Below are 23,075 nucleotides of genomic sequence, written 5' to 3'. Positions count from 1 at the left end.
GTGCTACTGAGAGTAGATTGTCCGCTTCATTTCCTAACGAAATGCTAATCGAAAGTGGAAGTGATGCGAACCTACTTTGAAGTGACAACTAAGTGAAAGAAGAGTCAATGGACAAATTTTGTGGAGGAAGGACCCAAAACTTCAGAAGTTGCGAGACGATGCTCGTTAAAGCTCTAACAAGCATCCACCCAGTTCAAGCAACATGAGGTATTTGAGAGACTAGCGCAGTAAGGATGGTCTTTTCCTTCATCTGGAGGATTCGCAGGAACCAACAGGGATCAACACAACTCAGCCAACCCCACACTAGAGTCAGAGTCATTGGCGAGTTGAAGTAGCATGGCGGATCAAAGGTTCGACTACTCAAATTCAGCAACGGAGAGCAGTTGGGAGCTAGGAGGCGCATTGCAGCTGGAGCAGAAGATTGAAGACTCAGCAAAGGCGAGGAGTTGCAGTATTCACAAAGGCTTCGACAAGAACGTCGAAGGAATAAGTGGGGGAGAATGTCACGGACAAACTTCGAAACAGAATGTTTGATGTAATGCTTATGTATGTCCGTGTCTTTTGGTATGTTCATGCTTTGTACAACATGTAGAGGGATGTCCGAAGGCTTAATAGTCTCATTTTAGTAGGGTTGATGGCCGCTTTAGGCTTGTAAATAAAAGTTGTGTCATGTGGACACGTGTGAGAGATTTTCGATCTATAATGGATCATTTTACCCTTTGTTGTGCAACTATTCAGAGCTTGAAAAGTCTGTTTGTAATTTGCATTGTCTATAAAGTGTTTTCGGATATGTTTGCTTGTGGATCTCGAATGAGTCGTTTCTCTAACCTGTTTCTCTCTTTTGGGGGTCCTAAGGGATATGGGAGGCTTCTGGGAGGCTGACCAGACTAACATGCAAGGTGATAGAAATAATAGAAGATAAGAATAAATATTGAATGAAGCTTTATTGAATAGTTGAAGATGCTTCAATACATTAACATATTCCCTCTCCTATTTATACAAATTAGAAGGAAGGCTTTCCCTAACAGAATAGAGGATTTTCCTCAACAGAATAGAGAAATTTCCTCATATAGTTAGGAAAATCTTATCTTCTATCATGCCCCCGCAAGATGGTGCTCCTGACAAGGATACCAATCTTAGATCGATGCAAAGAATTGTTTACAAGCGAGAGACTTCATGAGTAAGATAAGTGTAGATCGCTACTGCTGCTGCTGTGATTGTTGTTACTGTGATGGCACAAGCGTTCCCTTCATTCTCCTTAAGTCTGCCGAATGTTGGCAGATCAGCGAAGACTACCGCTGTAAGGAAGATGAGGATTGACCACGGAGCCTCTTAGGAATGCAACGGCGTTGGTCACTGGCCGAAGGGTGAAGCTTCACTTTTCTCAGCGACGTTGGTCGCTGGCCGAAGGCAAGAGCGAAGCTTCGCTTTTCTCAACGACGTTGGTCGTGGTTGCAATTACGACGGCTGCGACGGTAGAGAAAAAATCTACAACAATGTTACAGTGATGCTACTACATCAAAGGAGGAAATTGCAACAGAGGAGGAAGCTGTAGCAGAAGAGGAAGCTGTAGCAGAAGAGGAAGGAAAATAGCTACAACAAGGAAGAAAGGTGGGGGCAGTGCTGATGAGTAGCACTAGAGATGCCGTAACGGAAGGGAACGGACGTTGCCACTCTTGGCAGCGAGAAGAGAGCTTGCTCTAGGCAAGCGGCGCGGCTCTGATACCATGATAGAAATAATAGAAGATAAGAATAAATATTGAATGAAGCTTTATTGAATAGTTGAAGATGCTTCAATACATTAATATGTTCCCTCTCCTATTTATACAAATTAGGAGGAAGGATTTCCCTAACAGAATAGAGGATTTTCCTCAACAGAATAGAGAAATTTCCTCATATAGTTAGGAAAATCTTATCTTCTATCACAAGGGTGCGACTTAGGCAAAACCAGCTAAGTCCGTGACAACTTGGAGCCACCATGAGATTTAAGATATGTTATTGAAAACAAAACATTTTAAATTTTCTAAATATGTTTGAGGAATTTAAAGTGATACATTTATTTAGGGAGAAAAATCGCTCCATAAATTGGCTAGCAAATTATGCTTGAACTCATAATGTGTGGATGGATTTTGGATAGTTTTGGCTTCCTGATCTCATTACTTTGATTGCCTTTGATGCTAGGGGTAATCACTTTTTGAAACAATATGATTTTTTATTTTTTAAAAAATATTATTAGGAGTGTTTAAATCAGTTCGAACCAATCGTTAACGATCGAATTGATAATATAATTCAATTAAAATAAGATAATCCGAATCGAAACCAATTCAGACCTAATAACTAAACTGATTCAAAATCGATTACCTCAATTCACTTAACCAATTAACTGATTTATATTTTTAATTAATTTAAAAATATATAATTTTTAAATGAATCGATTCAGTTCGATTGAATAAAACTGGATTGACATGATAAGATTTATGAAATTGAGTCTAATTTATAAATGGGTTTTTAGATCGATTTGCTTATTCGGTTTAAATTGATCAAAGACTTAGGACAATAAATTGAACATATCTTTTAAATTAAAATTAATTTAATTTAATTTAAATTAGATAAAAATACACCTCTAAATCAAAATCGTTTATAGCATTTAAAATTAAATCATTGGTAAACTGATTTCGTCCAGATTAATTTTAAACCGATTCAATTCGGATTCACCTTAATTCAAAAATAAAACCTTTCTACCGAATCTCTTGAACAACCATCAAAATAACAAGTGTGAGGAAATATTAAAATCTTACCCATACTGATTTATTTCCTGATATCTTAAACTTTATTATTATTATTATTATTATTATTATTATTATTATTATTATTATTATTATTATCTTCTTTTTTTTTATGATCAAATTAAGAAACCCAAAAGCAGTTCCCGTCCACCGTAATTTAAAATCGACGGTGAGCTGGCTGGACTCGGCAACGCCGGGAAGAAGACGACGGAGCATAATAATACGCATGTAACGATGCAGCTAATGTACGAAGTCCAACAGGAAAAGAAAGGACATGTAGGGTTCCGATGATCTCATACCATATGGTCCGCTCACCCCGTAACTTTGAAAGGGCTGTACTGCATTGACCCTGTGGCGTGCAGTCCTCATCCTATCACTGCCAGCTTCCACGTGATCTTTTGGTCACCCACGCCACATCATCATCCAACACAAGAATGCAAGAGCAAGGATGGAAGATTGTATCAGGACCGAAGCCATCCATCACCCTTCGCATTCACCGTGTCGCCCGAGTGGTGGAAGGAGAAGCCGAGCACACAACCCAGCATCATCACCATATAAAACACCACAACAAGCCTTCCAGAATAAAGAAAAAAGTCTTCGTTTTCCACCGCCCCCTTCCCTCTTCCCCCGATCTGACCCAAACCCAACATGCCTTCTCAAATCCGACCACCTCCGTCGCCGCCGCCGCTTCTTCCTCTTCCCATCCCTCTCCTTTTCCTTGTCCTGCTATTCTCCATCGCCGGCGTTAGCTTCGCATCCGATTACGCTTGCCAGGAACGCTCAACAACATGTGGCGACGTCACCGACATCACCTACCCGTTCTGGCTCGCTAATGATCCAGCTGAGCTTTTCACCCACTGCGGCTACCCAGAGTTCATGGTGATTTGCCGAAACGACACTCCGATTCTCAGACTTGCCACCGATAACTACACGGTCATCCACATCGACCACGACCGCCGTATCATCTCCCTCGCCGACGCCGACATCGTCGGCAGTGCGGATGCCTGTCCCAGAGTCCGCCACAACCTCACCTTTCCTCCCGATTCCTCTCTGGCCTACGCTCCCTCCGACGCCAATCTCACCTTCTACTTCAACTGCAACGTCAACCTCACCGAATACATAAGTCCCTGCCTTGGAAAGAAATCTTTTGTTCTCACAGACGAGATGATCGACAACAATTCCTTCGTTCCTCACAACTGCGAAGCCGTCATCGTGGCTCCGGTCCGGCAGGAATATCTGAAGTCTTATCAGTATGAACTCGCGCACGGGTTCAGAGAGGCGTTGCACGAAGGATTCGAGTTGAACTGGTCGGTGTCCACCAACGACACCTGCAGCCAATGCGAGCAAACCGGTGGGTGGTGTGGGTTGAACATGACCAGCAGTAGGACTTTGGTTTCCGCCTGCTTCTGCTCCGACGGAAGAATAGCATCGCACAATTGTTCAAGTACGTTTACTTATCTTCGACCACTCTGCTTCTCGTTCTATTTCGTTCAGATCTGCACTTTCTGTCGATCCATTATAATTTGGGCCTTTCACCAGTAATCAAGAGATCGGTAGGAGTACCAGAGAAACTAGAAGAAACACAGTAGGTCTAGTGGTTGGTGTATGAAACTTCGTTCTTCATTTACTACGAGAGTTGGCCCATCACATCCTCTGTCTCGGAAGAACAGAGCCCGCCTTCATCTTTCTTCCATGCCCTGAGAACAACGATCTCCTGTCCTCGGCCACCCCAAACGCAGCCATTGACTTAGTCAAACTTCATAATTAGTAGACTATCTGAATTTAAAACATCATCATAAAAATATAAAAAGAAACAGTATGGAATCATGCCACTATCCGAGTTGGTAGTCCTCTTTTGATTTCTTTGATTTAATTTTCATTCAATTAATGTCACATCACGGAAAAAGTAATGCTGCTTTTGACCTTCCATTAAGGTGGTACCGTGCGATCTAAGGTAGCAAATGTCTCCCATGGCTGTTGTCAGCTCCGAAATTAACATGATTTTGTGTGAATTTTGTCACATATATCGATCTAATTTTAATGTCGTTTAGTTTAGTTTTCACTCACCACTGCTGGTATTGTCAGACATTGGGCCCCACCTGTCACCATCTCTGGTCTACTGGTCAACCGATTTGGCCACCCACTCCGTCTCTCTCTTTCTGGAGAGTGGGCGGTGAACGTTAAACTTGACTTGGACATCTGGTGGGGTCCGATGCGCGTGGTAAGATAACGTTGGAATACGATGGACGGGTCCAGCGGCAGTGTCACCGTAGTCAAAAAGATGATGGTGTGGATTTTACGAGATTGGACAAATTGGTAAACCACGATTGACCGAACCATCAGAAGTCAAAATCATGGCACGGCTCGAGTTGCTAAATCGACTCGATATGGATTCATGACTCCGAGATTAGCTTAGCTGCAACTTGGCTTGGCCCGGACCCATCCGATTAAAATTTAGATAAGAATAGATTGGGTGTTGTGTTCATTAAAATTTCTATTTCATTGTGATAAAAATTATAAATTCCATGCTTTTTATTTCCTAAATCAAAATGGATCGCATATTATTAAATCGACAATAAACTAAATTAGATAGGTAGGATCATATACTAACTTGTTAATCTTCTGAAGAGAGAATTCGAAGCCAGATTTTGGAAGGGAATACAAAAATTATTTTACCGTAATTGTTAGAACAAAACTTAAAAAACTAACATAAGGACTAAAGGAAGGTTTATAAAAACGAAAACATGGAAGCCCAACAGTCCACGCAAGAATAATAAATAAAATTTTTATTTTGAAAGAAAAAAGATAATAAAAATCTTTTCGACTCCTCATCGTACTCGTGTCAGTGATTATATGGGGAAGAGTAGAGCGAGAAAGTTCTAAACTGACGACATTTTAAAAAGATTGAATTGTGGGATTGATTGCTTTGTTATATTTTAAATTAAAAATCACTGTTTATTACCAGATCATTATAAATTCTTAACTCAAGTTAGGTATATAATTTGGATTAATATATTATGTATATCTAAAATCTAAAACTTCTGAACCATTTTTTGACCTCATAGATTTTTCAGTCATATATGATTCACTTAGTGTGTTCTAAGGAATCCAAACTGATAATCTCAACTATTGTTTCTTCTATTTTATACATCTGCAATGCTGTCACCTTTCATCTTCTTTCTTCATTCTTTGTGTGTGCGCGCGCGCGCACACGCACATAATCTAAACTAGTCTCGTGAATCACTTCCTGCTATCCATCCACGCCATAGGCGTCCGGATGCTAAAATGAGGAAAACACCAAGTTGTAGAGCTTGGATTGTCAGTCTTATGACTTGTTCCACATGTAATCAAATCAGGAAGCAGTAAATTTATGGCATTGGAAGGCTTGGTGTTCACAGGGACAGGCCAAGCAAAGACTAATATTTAATGTTCCAAATTATCAACATTATCTTTCTCAAAATTTGCCTGCCTAGCATATTTTATCTGATTCTTTTTTCAGTCAAATGGCAGTCTTTATATTTTCTTTCTATTTTGCATTCTGACATCCTGTTGCTTTCTTAAATATTTAATAACATAAATCTGGGAGCAAGGGACAAACTGATTTTTTGTTTATCAGTATCACATTATTCGGGATGATAGAGCGGTTTAAAAGAAAATACATATCAGTAGGTTTATGGAGTAGATATTGGGATATTCCTTTACGCTGTTCTGTACATGCTTCTTAATCAGGCTTATCATTTTCAGTGATCTTATGGAAATAATTTTCAGGTGCTGCAGGAAAGGGCAAGAAGAGTACAATGAAACATGGAATTATAATAGGTAAGTAACAACTTATTTCTCCTGCTTTGCATCATTTTATACAGTTTCCGTAATGATACTTTTTATCTCTGATAGTTGAGACAACAGTTTTTGCTTGTTTAATGAATATGTAAATGAGATACAACTTCTGAAGTTTCTGTTCGTTCATATGGTCATAAGATTTGCTCCTCAATGGGCATCAACTACTCCATGTTAATAACCTCAATTGGTGACCATTGTTATTGCTATTGACCGAGTTTCAAACAGAGTAGATCGTCTTTGTTTAGTCTCATGAAAAGCCACAGCTGCATCAAATCTGGTATAGATATAGCCCTCACTCATCTTGTAGCTTTCAAATTAGATTATATCCATGGAACAAGTCACTTCATTAGAAAACAAAGCATAATTTGATGAACCTCAAAAAATTGCTGAACCTAATCTCTGGAGAAGTTGCAGCGCTTGAAATCTGGACTTGGATTCTTTCATATGGTTCCTTCGGCTCATGTTGTTTGTTATTTGTCATGAACAACAGGTATTGCAGCATCAGCTGGTTTCTTCCTCCTACTTTGTTTTGGCTTTATCCACTACAGGCACAAGAAGAAGCAAGGAAACTCCCCCTCCTCCAAATCCCTTATGCAGAACCTCTCTTCCATGCCATCTTCTAAAGACCCTGTGAAGGGTGTATCTCTTATGCTTTCCGTGACTCTGCAGGGACAGTCGCTGGTCTTACACTTGGATGCTTCGCTCTGCTATGCCTATTCCTTTGTGTCTATATTCTACGTTCCAGAAAACACCATGAAAAGAATGAGACGGGTGTTGAAGGCTTCCTACTTCGACATGGTTCCTTAGTCCCAAAGAGATACAAGTACTCAGAAATAAAGAGAATGACCAGTTCCTTCAGTAACAAACTAGGGCAAGGTGGATACGGTACCGTGTTCAAGGGGACTCTCAAAGATGGTCATCTGGTGGCGGTGAAGGTCCTAAGCGAAACCAAAGGCAACGGAGAAGAATTCATCAATGAGGTAGCCAGCATCAGTAGAACATCCCACGTTAACATTGTGAGTCTTCTAGGGTTTTGCTTACAGGGACCAAAGAGGGCTTTGGTGTATGACTTCATGCCAAATGGGTCCTTGGAGCAGTTCATTTATGCCGATAAATCGAAAACTGAGACACAAAACCTAGGGTGGGAGAAATTATACGAGATCGCCGTCGGTGTTGCCCGAGGCTTAGAATATTTGCACCGGGGATGCAACACCCGCATCGTGCATTTTGATATCAAGCCCCACAACATCCTACTGGACCAAGATTTCCATCCCAAGATTTCTGATTTCGGACTTGCCAAGATATGCCCTCCCAAAGTGAGCGTCATTTCAATGGCGGCTGCAAGGGGGACTTTTGGGTACATTGCTCCGGAAGTGGTCACTAGGAGCATCGGAGCTGTATCCAGCAAGTCTGATGTTTATAGCTATGGCATGATGCTGCTTGAGATGGCTGGAGGAAGGAAGAACTTGGATGCAGGAGTGGAAAATACTAGTGAGATATATTTTCCACATTGGATCTATGACAATCTTAACAAGTACTGTGAGGTGGGCATTTCTGGGTTGACCAGTGAAACAGGAGAGGTTGCGAGAAAGATGATAATGGTTGGATTATGGTGTATACAGCTAAATCCTGCCGATAGACCTTCGATGAGCAAGGTTTTGGAAATGTGGGAAGGAAGCAGTGGAAAATTGGAAATGCCACCAAGGCCATAACACACTTCTCTTAAGGTTATTAGCTGGACAAAATAATTGTACAAGATGAATCAGATTTTGTTGATTCATGGTTGCCATGTAAGTGTCTACAAGACAAATGCTCAATTACGAACACTCATCATTTCATTCATTGTCGAAAGTTCCTGTCTAGTGTGTGTTGTGTTCATTGTGAACAACAAATTAGAAACGACAGCTTGATTAACATGCAAAAGATCAATTATCTACTTGACTTTCAAGAACTCAAAAGTCATAATGTTGATATGGTTCTAAATGTTATTCTTGTTTCATCCAAGTATGGAGAGTCTCGAATTCATCAATTATGTACCTTTTAATACATATCACGTTATCATATGCGGCTCACATGTTCTTGCTCTTCCTTATCTCGGTTGATGAAATATCCATGCGAAACTTTTCCAGTGGTATGGAGATGAACATGTCATTCAACTCTTGAGGAATATCAAGATCTTCAAGAACCTGAAGAATAGCAATTGTTATTGTTGAATTTGGTGAAAATGACCATAAAACACAAACAACACCTGGAAAAAGTATCATATACCTTGAAAACTCCATCGACCAAGCGGCCACCAACTAGAAATGTGCAACCTGTTCTTTTGCAGCCAAGAAGAATCTCCAGCATTTGGCTATAACTTCCACCATAATATTTCGGCTAACAGAAAGAGAAGAATCTTGTTTAGCGTGAGCTATTCGAATCAACAGTTCTTCAGAAAAGCTATTACAATTATTGCTATCACAATGGAAAGAACATATTCTTAGTTCGTGTATCTATCTGCTAGCACTAAGTAAATTAATTTGCTCTATTGATGGTGTCTTATAAGCAAAATATAGCTAAGAATTTAGCAACTATTAAATTCTTACATTAATAAGCCTCACAGCAGTGTCTGCCCCAATCACAAAGGCACTTCCAGGGAAAATTTCTGCTTTCTTATAGAAGTATGGCTGGTTTGAGATAATGACAGTTTTCCCTGGATTGAAGATCAACAAGAAATAAGCCAACATGAGAAAATAATACTTAGATTGTGAATTGATAAAAATATGTTTACACTTAATTTTTATATGATCGATGAACTGACGAACATGTATTAACTTTATAGTAATTCTCCCTTGATGCCTGCCTATGTGTTTGTCTTTTACCTAACCCTTGTATGGTTACCACCTAGGACCAAGTAGGCATTTTGACAACTTTGGCTATTTACTGAAAAAACCTGACCTCATGATATATCACTCCACAGGGAACTCCCAACTGGTATTTACATGTCCAGGTGTGAACTGGCATGTGGACCACCACCATTTCAGAGAGTCTGGTCAGTTCCAATTATTAAAAGAAAATTGAAGGGTTGAAATTAGGGCTTGCAAATTGCGAGCCCTCTTCTTCGTGGACCTCTCTTCTTGCTGTCGTTTGTTGCTGCTTACCTCCTCTTTTCTTACAATACATACTAGTGTAATGTGTCTCAGTAAACTGGCACCAGTTGGTATATTCCGATCTGGCTAGAGACCGATACAATACCTGGTATGAGATTACGATCCTCATATTTCGTATGTTTTCATGAAGGAAAATGAAAAAAAATAAAAATCACTGATTACAGATAACTAGTACCAGCACAAAAAATTGCCTCAAAAAACGAGTAGCAGCTTTAGATAGCCAGTAGTAGTGCAAACTTGTCTCAAGAATACTAGTAGCAGCACAAACCTGCCTTTCTAAATTGTTCTACTCGACTTTTAATTTCAGCCAAAGACAATGGTGGTTTGTCAGGATTGATCACTGATATCTCGAAGCATGGAAATCCGTTCTCACAGATGCTGCATCAGAAATCAAAAGGATAAATTAAAAATAATTAAACAAATGCAAAACCAAACTATTCAACTTCAGAGGGTGTCAAAGAATGCTGGTGAAAAGTTATGTTATTCAGTTTTTTTTGGCAATCACACACCTCATATAAAAATTTCTTTTTTTTATTTGTAGTTGCCATAAATCACTATTCCAGTGAGAATATATACCAATGCACTAGAGTAGCATTTCACATTTCTGATTCAAAAGGAATCAGACGAAACAAGAAGGGGCATAATTTTTTAATACATTGTCACCACCACTCCTAGGCAGTCGCACTTTAGGGCATTTTAGGCAAGCAACTATTGTGCACCTAGATGGAGAAACAGCGATTGCCTGCATGGTAAAAGAGTGCTTTTTTTTTGGGCAAACATGCGATGATTTTATCAAGCTAAGGGATGACACAGACTCCGAGTCATAGCGAATATTTTTACATATAAAATATTTAATTTAATTACCATAATGAAATTAGTTTCAACCAAAAATATGTATTACTTGGGCACATTGTTTAACATATAAACAGTTTAGTCTATGGACATGACTTGTTATGCACCCAACTAGATTTATCTTCTGACTTCATAACAACTTTATAGATAATTTTTTTAAAAGTAAATGTTTTAGATAGAATTTGCAAATTACCATGTCACCTTGTTTGAAGCTCAGTTCATTTATTATAAATCATGCCACTATGATAGCAGAACAAAAGAGTTGACATGAACTGTTCATGCAAATCTTGATAAATAAATACACATTTGTTGTTCGAGCATTATAATGTTGTCAAGCATCTTATGAGAACGATACAAAAATTTCCCAAGTCAGATGGCAAGAAAAGATCCATGCAAACAATATGAAAATGTCAGGATCTATGGCTTCTTGCTGTTGTGTATAATGTATATATGTTGACAATCTGTTATATTGAATATTAGCTATATTCACTTTAGGCACGTACCTAGCTATCTTGTCATATTAAGGCATAGGACCACCTACATACTTTGATTATTTTGTTACAACAACCAAATTTTGTAATGGACAGAAATGCTAAAGCTGAATTTCTAAAGTCAGAAGTAATACACTGAATCATCAAAAAGCAAAAGGTAATATGCCCTCATAACCAACCAGTACGCAATAGTACAGATTGGCTGAATGAAAATTGGCAATAGTACGGAAACAAGTAACCACTTCAAAAAATTTAGAATTTCAACCTAATTGGTATAAGGATTACAAGACATTAAGGAAGTGCACTGCTATTATTTTGAATTCAGAATTTGGAAGAAAATGGTGAAGTCTCTACATAAGACTGATAGGCATTTAGGAAAACAAAAACACACAGTTATATGGTCTTTTTGGAACTCGCTAAGACATTTAATTTTCGTAATGTTATCTCTAAGAACAAGATATGTACATACATTTAGTACTACCAACAGATCAAGGTCTTAGATCTCACAATAATCGAGCATTGTCATAAGATGGACATTCTCTTAAACAGGGTATTTCATTTGGGATATAACACCAAACTAAATAAGTTCCGATGTGACCAGTATAGTCAAAGGTGCTAGGTGCTCGCCTGAGCAAAGTGAGACTCTCATGAATATTAAAATTAAAAAATATAAATAAGGAGAAGTACGGTTAATAAAATAAAATTGAGATAAAAATTAACTATTAGGAACAATTATTATCACTACAAGAGAAAGATCGAAAGGAAGAAGATGGAGGAGAAGCTTAGACAAGGAGAAGAAGAATGGAGGCTATAGGCTCGATGAGGAAAAGGAGAAGGTGACAACAGCAAGAGGGGAGCTATTAGGGAGAAGGAGGGAGGGGGAGGGGGGCTCTCGGGGAGTCTCGAAGAGGGGCGACAACGATGGAGAAGGGGGAGGAGAAAGATGAAAAGCAACAAAGGACAGAGAATTACTGCAAGAAGAAGCAAGTTCGCCATTAGCTTTTCCGGAGGAGAGGGGTACGCGGTGGGAGGCTCATCTGGTTTGATGGAACCAGAAGAAACGTTAATTGGCCAAACCCAATATCACTTGGTTCAGGTGCGCACACTTGGGCTCAAGTGTGCAGTCGCGCCCAATTGCAAGCGCCCGACTGAGCCGTGCCCAATTGCAAGCACTTGCTCGAATCCAAATCGAGGTGCTTGAGCCTCACCTTGCCTTGCCCCACTTATGTGAGTGCTTGAGCGCTTGGTGACATCCTTGGGTGTGATAGAAAATGTACTCTGAAAATGAGTAGCTATGTTCTTGCCTATCAACATCTAGAAAGACAAACCAAAATTTAAGATTCAATTGCTTTAGTTTAGGTTGAACTGTCCTCAACACAATTTGTGATAGCGCGAGAGAATTGGAGTGGTAAGAAAACAAGGATCATGCAGCATGTAAATAGTATAGAGAGAATAAGATTTCTAGGAATGTCACATTACAGACTAGATAGATTAGGCAATGCAATTATGACCAGTTCCCTAAAGAAAGAAAAGAAAAGAAAAACAAAAAAATTTGATAAGCTTGCTCTCCTTGCCATCATATACTTTTGACATCTAACATGGCCTCGATCTCAATCACACACACAAGTTGCTCAATATACATCAACGAGGTTCAATTTAGTTAATTAAATTTTCCCTAAGTCTTTCTTTTGAAATTTTGAATCATATAATTTGATAGACGTCAAGCAACATAACTAAAACACCCATAGAAATCCTAAGCCAATTTGGCAGGTACTGATGCCTCACAAAGCAATAGCTGACAAGGTTTTAAATTTAGGCCACACCAAGTGATTTGGTATGGTTGGAGGAAAAGGACTTTGGCGCCATATGCTACATGCATTCCTTGCACTACGCAAAGCACAAATTGGCCTCACCATAATATCAAATGACCAACACTGACTCTACATAGCTCAGTAGAAAATAAGGCAATCCGTGCAACCTTTTTTTAGAAAATCCATCCATCCTAATTGAAGAGCTACTGCAAAAGATAGCTCTAGAATGTTAAAGAAAGATACAAGATGTATTAAAAAAATCCAGAACAATGTTAAAGGCCACACAAATAAAATGTAGAACTAGAGAAACCATGAACAATATTAAGGGCCATCATGTGTGCCAAAATGGAACTATTAATGGTCCATACTGCCCATATTGCGGAGGTTGTTGGCAGGTCGATATGTGGGCTCTAAGATGGTTAATGATACAATTTACATCACAACAAACTGCTGCTACTTTGCCTTGTATCGGTTTGCAAGCCCAAACCCAACACCAAATAACCACTCCTTTGATCTTATATTCTCAATAGCTAACCGTACATCAATGAACGAATGAAAAAATAATAACATCAGTCATCAGTGATTGTCATAGCTAGTCATAGGATGATTTAGTCAACCCAATTTACTGACATTCACTAGAAGTTTCTTTTAGTAAATCTAGCTGCAATAGCAATCTCCTTATAAGTGTGAGCAGGATGACTTTGACTCCTTTATCTCCACTCTTCCTACAATGTCTATTCCAGAATGTTTGAAGTTAGCGACATGAATCGTTTTTTGTTCTACCACTCTGTATTGATGGGAATATCACTAGTCAAAGTAAGGGCCATAATATCACCATCGATACAGCTAAGTCTTTCTCTGCAATATGTTAAACTTAGAGCACTGGAACTCAACTGCAATATATTAGCACACTAATGCTCTAAGTAACCTTGAAAGAAAACATAGACAATGCACACAGGAATGTGAAAAAATAGACAATGGTTTTGCTACTTGTAGGACAAGAAGTAACATAGATGTAAACAGGAATATGAAAAAATAGACAATGCAGATCAACTAAAATCTTTGAGTGTGTTTCAATACCTTGATGCAATTTCTGAGAGTCTCAGATGTCCATCATGCAATGGATTAAATGAACCTGGCAATATCACCATCCTCTCTGAAGCTGTGTCCTTATCTACAAGCACAGATGCCTGTTAGCTCACAAATATTAGAAGCAAATTAAGTTTTATAAGAAGTACAAGCAAATTAAGTTTTGTAAGATGACAACAAAGAATCTAACTATTTTCACAGTACCACCAGAAAAATCATAAATCTTCATGCAAAGCTTCCCATCAATAATTTGTTGTAGCTCCTCATCCTCATCAACTTGCCTTTCATATTCATCGGGTACTTCAGATTCATACAATTCTGAACTAAAAGTGGCAGAAACTTTGCAGGCATCTGAAATTGCCTTTCAAAATCAGGTAACATTTCATCAGGATAGCGGCAAATTATACGTATCATAAAAACGCAATCAACAATTAAGAAGCTCAACTGCAACATTACAGCTCATACTTCGCATAGAAATTAACAAAACTAGTACGATGATAGACTACAGCAATACTACATGAATAAGAAGAATAAGTCTCAAAAACAATAAAGTAAAAGAATTCAGAAGCAGGTATAGACTGAACTGTTACATCAGGTATGTACCGGTCCAATGGCCTGGCAGTCAACAGCATAAACCGTGGCACATGCCACTCGACTGTATATACTCAATCTTAAAAGGTTCCATGGCACATGCTGACGTGCCATGTGTTGGTATACCAGCATGTACCAGACCAATAATGGTCAGGCCAGCACGGCGCCAATATCCGGAACATCAAACAATGGTTAGAAAGATATATTTAACTGCACTAAAAGGATGATAAATAATCAAGTTTCCATAATGCATATCATGATATCAAGTGAAGCAATCAGAAAAGTATCAGAAAAAAAAGACACAAAAAAAAAATTGTGTAGTACAATAAGAAATGAGCACTGCTACATTCCTAATAAATGAGTGATAAACAAAAGCTGTGTGCATTTTGAGAAAGAAGTGAGCACTTTGGTTATATTGCAATAGGGTAGTAGCATATATGCAAGTAGCACATATTGCAACAGACCTCTAACAACAAAAGTCACTCAAATAAGCCAAGTAGCATATATGCAAGCACAATTATTCTATTTCTTCTTCCTCAATCAAGCTAAATCTGCTTTTCGATCTAATTCTCAAATAATCAATACAAGTAATACATAACTTACATCACTAAGTTATGAAAGTGCAGTACATCTCACATTGGTGTCATACAAGCACACAGCATTAGTGCCATTGCCAATGATGCCATATGAGATAACATTATAAAAGTATAATAACTGTCCTTGCCAGAGTATGGCACAGACTATGGTGTGGTTCCATATTACCACAATACATATAATGACAAAAGCTAACCAACATGGGCACAGCATATGGCACCTTAAACAACCAATCAACATAAATTGGGTATATAACATGATATCATCAAGGAAACAACAGAAAGTGAAAGTTGTATGGCCTTAGCTCGAGAAAAAAGAAACTTGCATATAATGGATCCGATTTCTGTCTCCCAAAATGCTCCAGTAGTAGTGAGCCTGTTAGTTCTTATATACCAATCCCCCTTTTCAATATCCCACTCTTTGCACATATTTCATCTCAATGAAGTAAGCCAGCAAATTGTGCATCTTGTAACTTTTTTTCTGATGTAAAAGACATGCACAGAATAGGTCTTATTTGATAGCTCATCAAGTCTTATTGATCCAAATCATCATCATGCATCAGGCATCCAATACAGACTAATACATCATTCTTTGAATGATATAATGCTTATCATTATATGATTCTGATGATCTAGCACAAAAAGACAACACAAAAAGCAACAGTTTGAAAGTAAGCAAACAATAGTTAACACTTAATAGGAAGGTAGCCCAATATTACGAAACTGCTGAATATTGGCCTATCGATTATGATTAGTTTATAAAGAAGTACTCATCATTTATGTTCACATTTTGAAATCATGCAAAAACGCATAATATTATACCTTTAATAAGAAATGACTGGAAACCCTGTCTTCTTCTTCTCGAGTTCGCAAACCCTAATAAAGACAGTTCTTAAGTAATATAGTATAGTAGTAAAAACAAATCTAGTATAGAAATATTATCCATGAATACCTTCAACAAAGTAACACTTGATGTCCAAAGACGATCACATGTTCGGGTAGACAAGTAAAATCTGTATGACAATTAAAAATTAAGTAGGAAGTCAATATAGACTGTATGATCATCAAAAGATATGTAGGAACATGACATAGAAGAGTATTTTACTTGATCTGAAGAAATGAATCACTAGCTGTATATGATGCACTTTCATGTTTAAAAAGGACAAGCAACCATACATACTAGTCTTTCGTATCCTCTTCAAGAATAAATGCACGAATACTTCCTGTGTATTCCATAATTTTGTTTCAATTGAGCATAGACCTGAGTTATATAACATAGTTGGCCAACTAAACAATTTAATTCTTTTCGCCAAAAAAATGGTTTCATAGACTTCTGAAGAAACATATTTTATTTACTGTCCCAGGAGCACACTGACTCAATTACTTCAGAGAACATATTCATCTACACCAAAATTGAATTCAACCACCAAATGACAACATCTCAATTCCTATGAATAGAAAATAAAAGGCAACAACAATGATACCTGTGGTCTCCATGTTTTGTATATGTAGTAGCCAAGGACCCCGTAAATCCAACACCCAAAACTGGTAAACCTGCTTTTCCAAACATAGACTGAAATGTGTTGATCACATAAGAATATCCATAATTGACGTATCAAAAAGCATGGTTTTAAATACTGCAAGTGTGCTGCCAGGTATAGAAGGCACAAACCAGTCCAGGGCGAGTTGGTATGCCAATAGACTAAAGTCCACCTCAGGTTTCAGTAGCCATTTATCATTCTTTTTTGGTTGAGTCCAACTGTTATGATTACAACATCGACCAGTATATACTGGTCAGATTTTGGGCTTGGTACAAGTACCAGTGCCAGTTTTTCTAAACCTTGTCAATAAGTATGCCCAGTTCCCATCAAACCCACCGCTAAATAGATTAAATAATCTACAAGTTGATGTTCAAGGAACAAAGAAATCTTCAAAAAAACATAATGATTTTGCATTATAAGTAGAAAACAATTTGGAACTGGAGTTCCTTTCTTTCATTCAAATGTATATTGGATTATTACTTCAAAAGTTGGAACTAGAGTTCCTTTCTTTCATTCAAATGTATATTGCATCATTAATTTAAAAGTTTTCATTATTGCCTCACAATCATTAGGATCAAAATCCATTTTCTGATCAAAATGGATCAGCTAAAGTTCATGGTTGACAAGTAAAGAATAACCCATGGAAGATTATTGTATAACGACTTCTGGAGATAAGGAGAGAGAAGATATAAATAGAAGAACCAGGAAGAGAGAAAAAAATCTAGGCCAAAGTGCTAAATATTAAGGATTGCAATATCGTACCGTACCGGAGTTTCGATATTCGCTCGGTACGGTACAGTACTGCATACCGAGCGGTATATATATATATATATATATATATATATATATATATATATATATATATATATATATATATATATATATATATATATATATATATATATATATATAAAATACCGCCCGGTAGCGAGCAGTCTGTGTACCGGTCTGCTGACGGATTGGTACGTACTGCTCGGTACGAGGCGGTATTATTCGAAATTGAAGACCTTACTGAATATATTATTATTTATCTGTAAAGCTTGCCATAGAAAAGAAATTCAATATCCTTATATGTAATCTAGAACTTAACCTCAAACTTAATTGTAAAAACAAGAGAACCACTATTTAACCAAATCTTGTCATACTAAGATTGATTCCTAAACCTAAAGATCTCCAAACACAACTTACTTGGACAAATTAGACACCTAAGGTAAATGATACAAATGATCATTCAGAAAAAAAAGTCAATAAAAAAAATAAGGCATTAGACAGAAATGTCACCTTGTTTACACCAGTGTCTGCTGTACCGAATCGTACTGCCTGGTATGGGCGGTACATACCGGTCTGACAGGCCAGCGGTACGTGGACCGCCCGGTACCAGTCCGCACTGTAGCAGTACAATGCACTGTTGCAGTGCATTGTTGCTGGTGCAGTGCACTGTAGCAGTGCTACAGTGCTTAGTACACCTGGGTATATCGCTCGGTACATCGTACCGTACCGGTACCGAGCCCAGGTTGAAATATCGGTACGGTACGGTATTGCGAACCTTGGTTTACACTAAAAGTTGACTCTAGCTAGATCTAACCTTCATCACCTTCTTGTTACTTCAATTATGGTCTTCATAATACTGTCCATCTTGATCTTAATTGAACAGGATGGCACCACTTCAATGTAAAATGATTGGTGGCGGAAGAAGAAAAACTAAGACTGAAAATTTAGGAAAAGGGAGAAGAGATGTATAAGCCAAAAGCCTTGAACAAATTCAATGATATTAGTTCATCTAATTCCTTTCTACATAATCTAGATCCTTTAAGATCAAAGATAACTTAAAAAGGAAAATAATTTTTATATAATCAAATCCTACATAATTATTGTCGACTCCTATCATATCCTATCAAATCCCAACATATAAAGATTATTTCCTAAACCTTAAAATGAGAGACCCACCAAAAATGAAATATAAAGCCAGTTCAAAAATAGGAAAAAATAGGAAAAAGAAAACAGTAGACTTGACACAAATCCTAGTTAGACAAAATTCTGAGACGAGCTAGAAATATCAATGATTTGATTCGATCACCAAGTTATGCCTGAGTGCTGAAACAACTCAATACAGAATCGTATACCATTCACATTTGTTCCGGATGCTCAACTTGTATTGGAAGTCAATCAGCACTAGTAGAAGTTACAAGTTAAAAACTTGAGCAATTATGTGCAACATGTCCAAGCATCACACAGTGGCATAGAGAAATTGTTTAGAATATCCAATGCAACATATGTTGTACAGGTCTTTAAAAGAAGAACCTGGTCTTGAAAGCTTCAATGCACGATTGTATGCCAACAGTGCCATTTCCTCTGCAGTTTGGTTGCTAACAAATTGTGCAGGAATCTGAAAACAAGGATTCAGGAAAATAAGCAATCAAAAAGCTTGCCATACTTGTTTAAAATTTTTATGTAGAAAACATACCCCTCCAAAACCGAAAAGATGAACATATTAAAAAGGTGAATTGTGGTGTTGCACCACACTCTTTGCTAGATTGGGAACGTTACAATTTATGTAATAATCCTCTTCTCGTAAATTGTAATGCCTCCAATCCAATCTGATTAGTTGTTATCAAAGTAGTACTTGGGTGTTGCGGAGTGATCATACGTAAAGGCCTAAACCTTGCGGAAATCAGATTTAAGAACCTAATTTTTCCTACGAGAATTGCGAGGCCTAAACCTATACAAAGACTTAAGACACTTAAACAGTTAAACATAACTCAATATATAATAAGTTCACCACATAACATCCACACAAATGTTTATTCTAATAAACATCATGAATCTCACAAACCACAAACATTAAACAATAAATTCTGAAACTCATATACTGATAAAACTTATCATGAAGTAATATTTTGTTGAGTTTGTACGTTCTCTATGCATTCATACATGCAATGTTAATCTTCTTTTTTGCTTATATGAAAGATCAAAACATAAACTTCATGTGCTTTACAAACCATAACTTTTAACATAAACAGTACAAAAGCACACAGGATAAGTTTTGAAACACAATCATTCAAATACATCTTCATAATAAAACATAAGTAAACAAAAAACATCATAGTGCAGAAGGTTTAATTAATCATGAATAATTATGAATATAATTAAAGTTCATATCTAAATTCACAAATGATCATAACTATAACTAAGGCCACTGACAGAACAGAAGTCAGAATAGTAATGACTGTAGCAATGTTGTATCTCCCTGACAAGAGTCAAAATTATGTTTCACCCTCGTAATGTAGATCAGGATTGCTGTACCACACGAAATGGTATGATTTGTGCGGTACATACCGGTCTGAGCGTGGACCAATACATTGACCACCTCGATTCGGGCAGTCTGAATTAAAATAATAAAAAAATCAAAAAGTGGTGGGCCCTAGTCCATTTCAGCATTAAAAGAAAGGCAGATTAGGGCTCTTCTCGCATACGAAGTCACGGAGTTGCTTCTTCACCGCTTCGCCACTGTGATGCTGCAGCGACGCTACCTCTTCGCCACTGTAACGTTGCTACCTCTTGTCGCTTCACCATTGCGATGCTGCAGTGGTGTTGCCTCTTTGTCGCTGCGATGATGCTGCTTCCCTTCAACGCTGCCGCTGCTGCCGCTGCTTCCCAGGTACCGCTGCACTTCTTCTCCTCCTGTTTTTTTCTTCTTATTCATCCTTCTTCCTCCTCTGTTCCTCCACCGGACCTTTCTCTTCAACATCTTTTTCTTCCTCATCGAAACACCGGTACACACCGGCGTACCATGTTGGTATACCAATACAGAGCGGCACGGATCGACCGGCACACTGGCTCAGTCTGGTAAGTCAAACCTTGGTGTAGATAACACATTTATCCATGTATTAGGGTACAAAAAACTAGCTTTATAACTTATAATCAATATATAATCCTCATTAGTAGAGCCCAGATCATGGCCAAACTTGAAAGCCACTTAAAATAATATGTTAGCATATCTTTTCAATAAGCAAGTCCTTACATAGCATTTCAAATCTAACAAATAATATGATAGTAAAATACAATAATAATAAAAAATTCAATCATTTTAACCAAATGCAATATCAACTTAGATGTGCTTTAAAAAAAAGTAATTTATTCAATAATTGTAAATCATATGGCTTTATTGGTAGTAAACATATACATTACTAATTTTGAAAACAAATGTCATCAGGTTTGGCTTATCTTATTGTTGATATTTTTTAATTTTATTATTTTGGCTTCCTATTCAATTTGGATGAGGATAGAATGAAGATTGTAATTGGGAGTTCACAATTTTTTTAAGGGGTAAAGAACTTTCTTTATTTCCCTAGAAAGAGAACTTTCATACTTCAGAGAAAAGGGTCATAGGCTCATAGCATCTCCTACCAGGGTCAATTCTCTAGAATACCGCTTGAGTTTATCAAACCAAATAACCTACTCTAAATGTCTGGCCTCCTGGGAGAAACTCTAAAAAATTGATGACATTACCTTTCTAGGGGAAGGGAGTAAACCTACTTGTGCTTATATCTTGATATATCTTACTAAGTTTGTACCCTAAGAGGTGATCATCAAGGTTGACTCTTCCTAATCATTCAAACAACTGCCTTTCAATATACCTCACGCTATATTGTGGAATTGTGGCCACAAGATTAAACATTTAGTATGAGATATACTTGTCCTATATCACTATGGGTGTTGCTAGAGTTTCCTATATCGGGCTACAGTTTCCTATGTTGCATTGATGGAAGAAAAAAACTCCATTTATGAGACATGATTTTAAGTCCAAAGCGACACAACTCAAATCATATGCTGGTTAAAAAAATAGCTTTATAACAACCAATTCCATCAAAACAAAGGAATCCAAAAAAATTGAAGAATGGCTAGAAGGACAAATACAAAAACAGAAGGGTTATCTCACTCATCTGGTCCCATGTGTAGTTATCAGACTTTTCAGCAACCTATTTTGTTATCTTTATATTTATTTTTTAATGACAGCAAAAGATCTATGTAGCCAACCCCAAATAATTGTGACTTACTGAACTACTCCAACCTTCATCCAATTAAGATCTCAATTATATGTTCACGTTACATCAAAGCACATCCACTCGGCAACATCATCACTCTACGATATGAGTATATCTTCTAAAGAGTCTCCACACATCCCCGACAGTCCCTCTATATCGAAGCATGCCTCTATGAGACATTAATCAAGGACGTCCAACGACAATTTCTAAGACCAATTCATATAGGATTCACAAATGACGCTCTACTTAATTATAATCTTGCCTGTATGAGACATTAATCAAGGACGTCCAACGACAATTTCTAAGACCAATTCATATAAGATTCACAAATGACGCCCTACTTAATTATAATCTTCCCCTGATTTCCTCATGATTATAAACATCGAAAAAGAGAAGAAGGAATGTAAAGAACAGGCTGGATTGAGGAGGCGTACCTTGCCGAGCAATTGGGTCATGGAATTCTTGGAGTAGGGGACGACGACTTCAAGAATCGTGTTGGACGCCCCCGGGAGGGACATCAGCCATCCGAGAGCCTGTTACATTACCAACATCCAATCAGTCTCTCTCTCTCTCTCTCTCCTCTTCTTCCGATGATCGGGGATCAAAATCAACAAAGGAAGAAAGAAATATAGAGAGAGGGGGAGGAGGAAGAGGAGGAGGGAGGATGAAGGACCTGGGAAGCGCCGCCGGAGAGGTAGACGACGGCCTTAGTGGGGGTGGAATGGATAGCGTCGACCGCTGCTCGAATGCACCCTTCCGTCATCGCAAGTCGCGACCCCTCCTTTTGGCTTCTTCTGCCGCTGTTTTGCTTCCCTCGACAGACGGACCGCAGGCAGCGGCGATCACACGCTATCCCGCTGTTTTAGCTGATGTTATTAAGTGTACCTTGAGATAGGACAAGGGTTAATGGGACGCCCAGTGATTTAATGATCCACACCTTTCAGGGTTCTTATTTCACCACGTCTCCCTTCTCTCCGTCGTCTTCCCACGCCTCTTCTCCTTTTAAAAACCATCCTTTCTAAATAATAATAATAATAATAATAACCTATTTTAAGTTTTCTGGCCAAGCCCCGTTGCAAGCTACTTCAATGAACCATTCATTATAAACCTTCATTAAAGAAGAAGAAAAAAAATCATATTCTCATCCTGGTGTACGCTACCTCCGAGATCTTGTTGGCCGTGCAAGGATGGTTGGTGATGACCCTGGGAGAACGATGATGATGGCCATGGATATACATTATCGTCATCAACAGATTGTTTTTAAGATTAATATTCATAAAAAAG

At 38.0% G+C, this 23,075-nt stretch overlaps 2 protein-coding genes across 6 annotated transcripts; one reads left to right on the top strand and one right to left on the bottom strand.

Annotated features, from left to right (window-relative positions):
- The first annotated feature begins 3,273 nt into the window (after positions 1-3,273).
- LOC108952625 (LEAF RUST 10 DISEASE-RESISTANCE LOCUS RECEPTOR-LIKE PROTEIN KINASE-like 2.5) lies at positions 3,274-8,468 on the top strand. 4 transcript variants are annotated; one of them, XM_065145904.1, is made up of 4 exons: positions 3,274-4,230; positions 6,564-6,605; positions 7,117-7,192; positions 7,297-8,468. In XM_065145904.1, exons 1-4 carry the CDS (start codon positions 3,435-3,437, stop codon positions 8,336-8,338), a joined length of 1,956 nt encoding a protein of 651 aa, XP_065001976.1. In that variant the 5' UTR covers positions 3,274-3,434; the 3' UTR covers positions 8,339-8,468. The 4 variants fall into 4 exon arrangements, with proteins under 4 accessions (XP_065001976.1, XP_065001975.1, XP_065001978.1 ...); XM_065145903.1 differs by having other exon boundaries at positions 3,275-4,230; positions 6,555-6,605; XM_065145906.1 differs by lacking the exon at positions 7,117-7,192 and having other exon boundaries at positions 3,275-4,230; positions 7,296-8,468.
- A 68-nt stretch (positions 8,469-8,536) lies between these two features.
- On the bottom strand, positions 8,537-22,778 carry LOC103981372 (uncharacterized). Of its 2 annotated transcripts, none has more exons than XM_065145907.1 (12): positions 22,465-22,778; positions 22,226-22,324; positions 19,048-19,132; positions 16,690-16,759; positions 16,158-16,218; positions 16,028-16,081; positions 14,226-14,382; positions 14,013-14,106; positions 10,047-10,156; positions 9,215-9,321; positions 8,895-9,005; positions 8,537-8,812 (listed from the first exon to the last, which is right to left on the bottom strand). In XM_065145907.1, the coding sequence occupies exons 1-12, from the start codon at positions 22,552-22,554 to the stop codon at positions 8,696-8,698; spliced, it is 1,155 nt and encodes a 384-aa protein (XP_065001979.1). In that variant the 5' UTR covers positions 22,555-22,778; the 3' UTR covers positions 8,537-8,695. The 2 variants fall into 2 exon arrangements, with proteins under 2 accessions (XP_065001979.1, XP_065001980.1); XM_065145908.1 differs by having other exon boundaries at positions 14,229-14,382.
- Positions 22,779-23,075: the final 297 nt, after the last annotated feature.

The sequence above is a fragment of the Musa acuminata genome, chromosome BXJ3-4 (assembly GCF_036884655.1).
Source record: "Musa acuminata AAA Group cultivar baxijiao chromosome BXJ3-4, Cavendish_Baxijiao_AAA, whole genome shotgun sequence".
Classification (NCBI taxonomy): Eukaryota; Viridiplantae; Streptophyta; class Magnoliopsida; order Zingiberales; family Musaceae; genus Musa; species Musa acuminata.
Note: the sequence above shows the minus strand (reverse complement) of the source record. Positions and strands in the feature narration are given on the sequence as shown.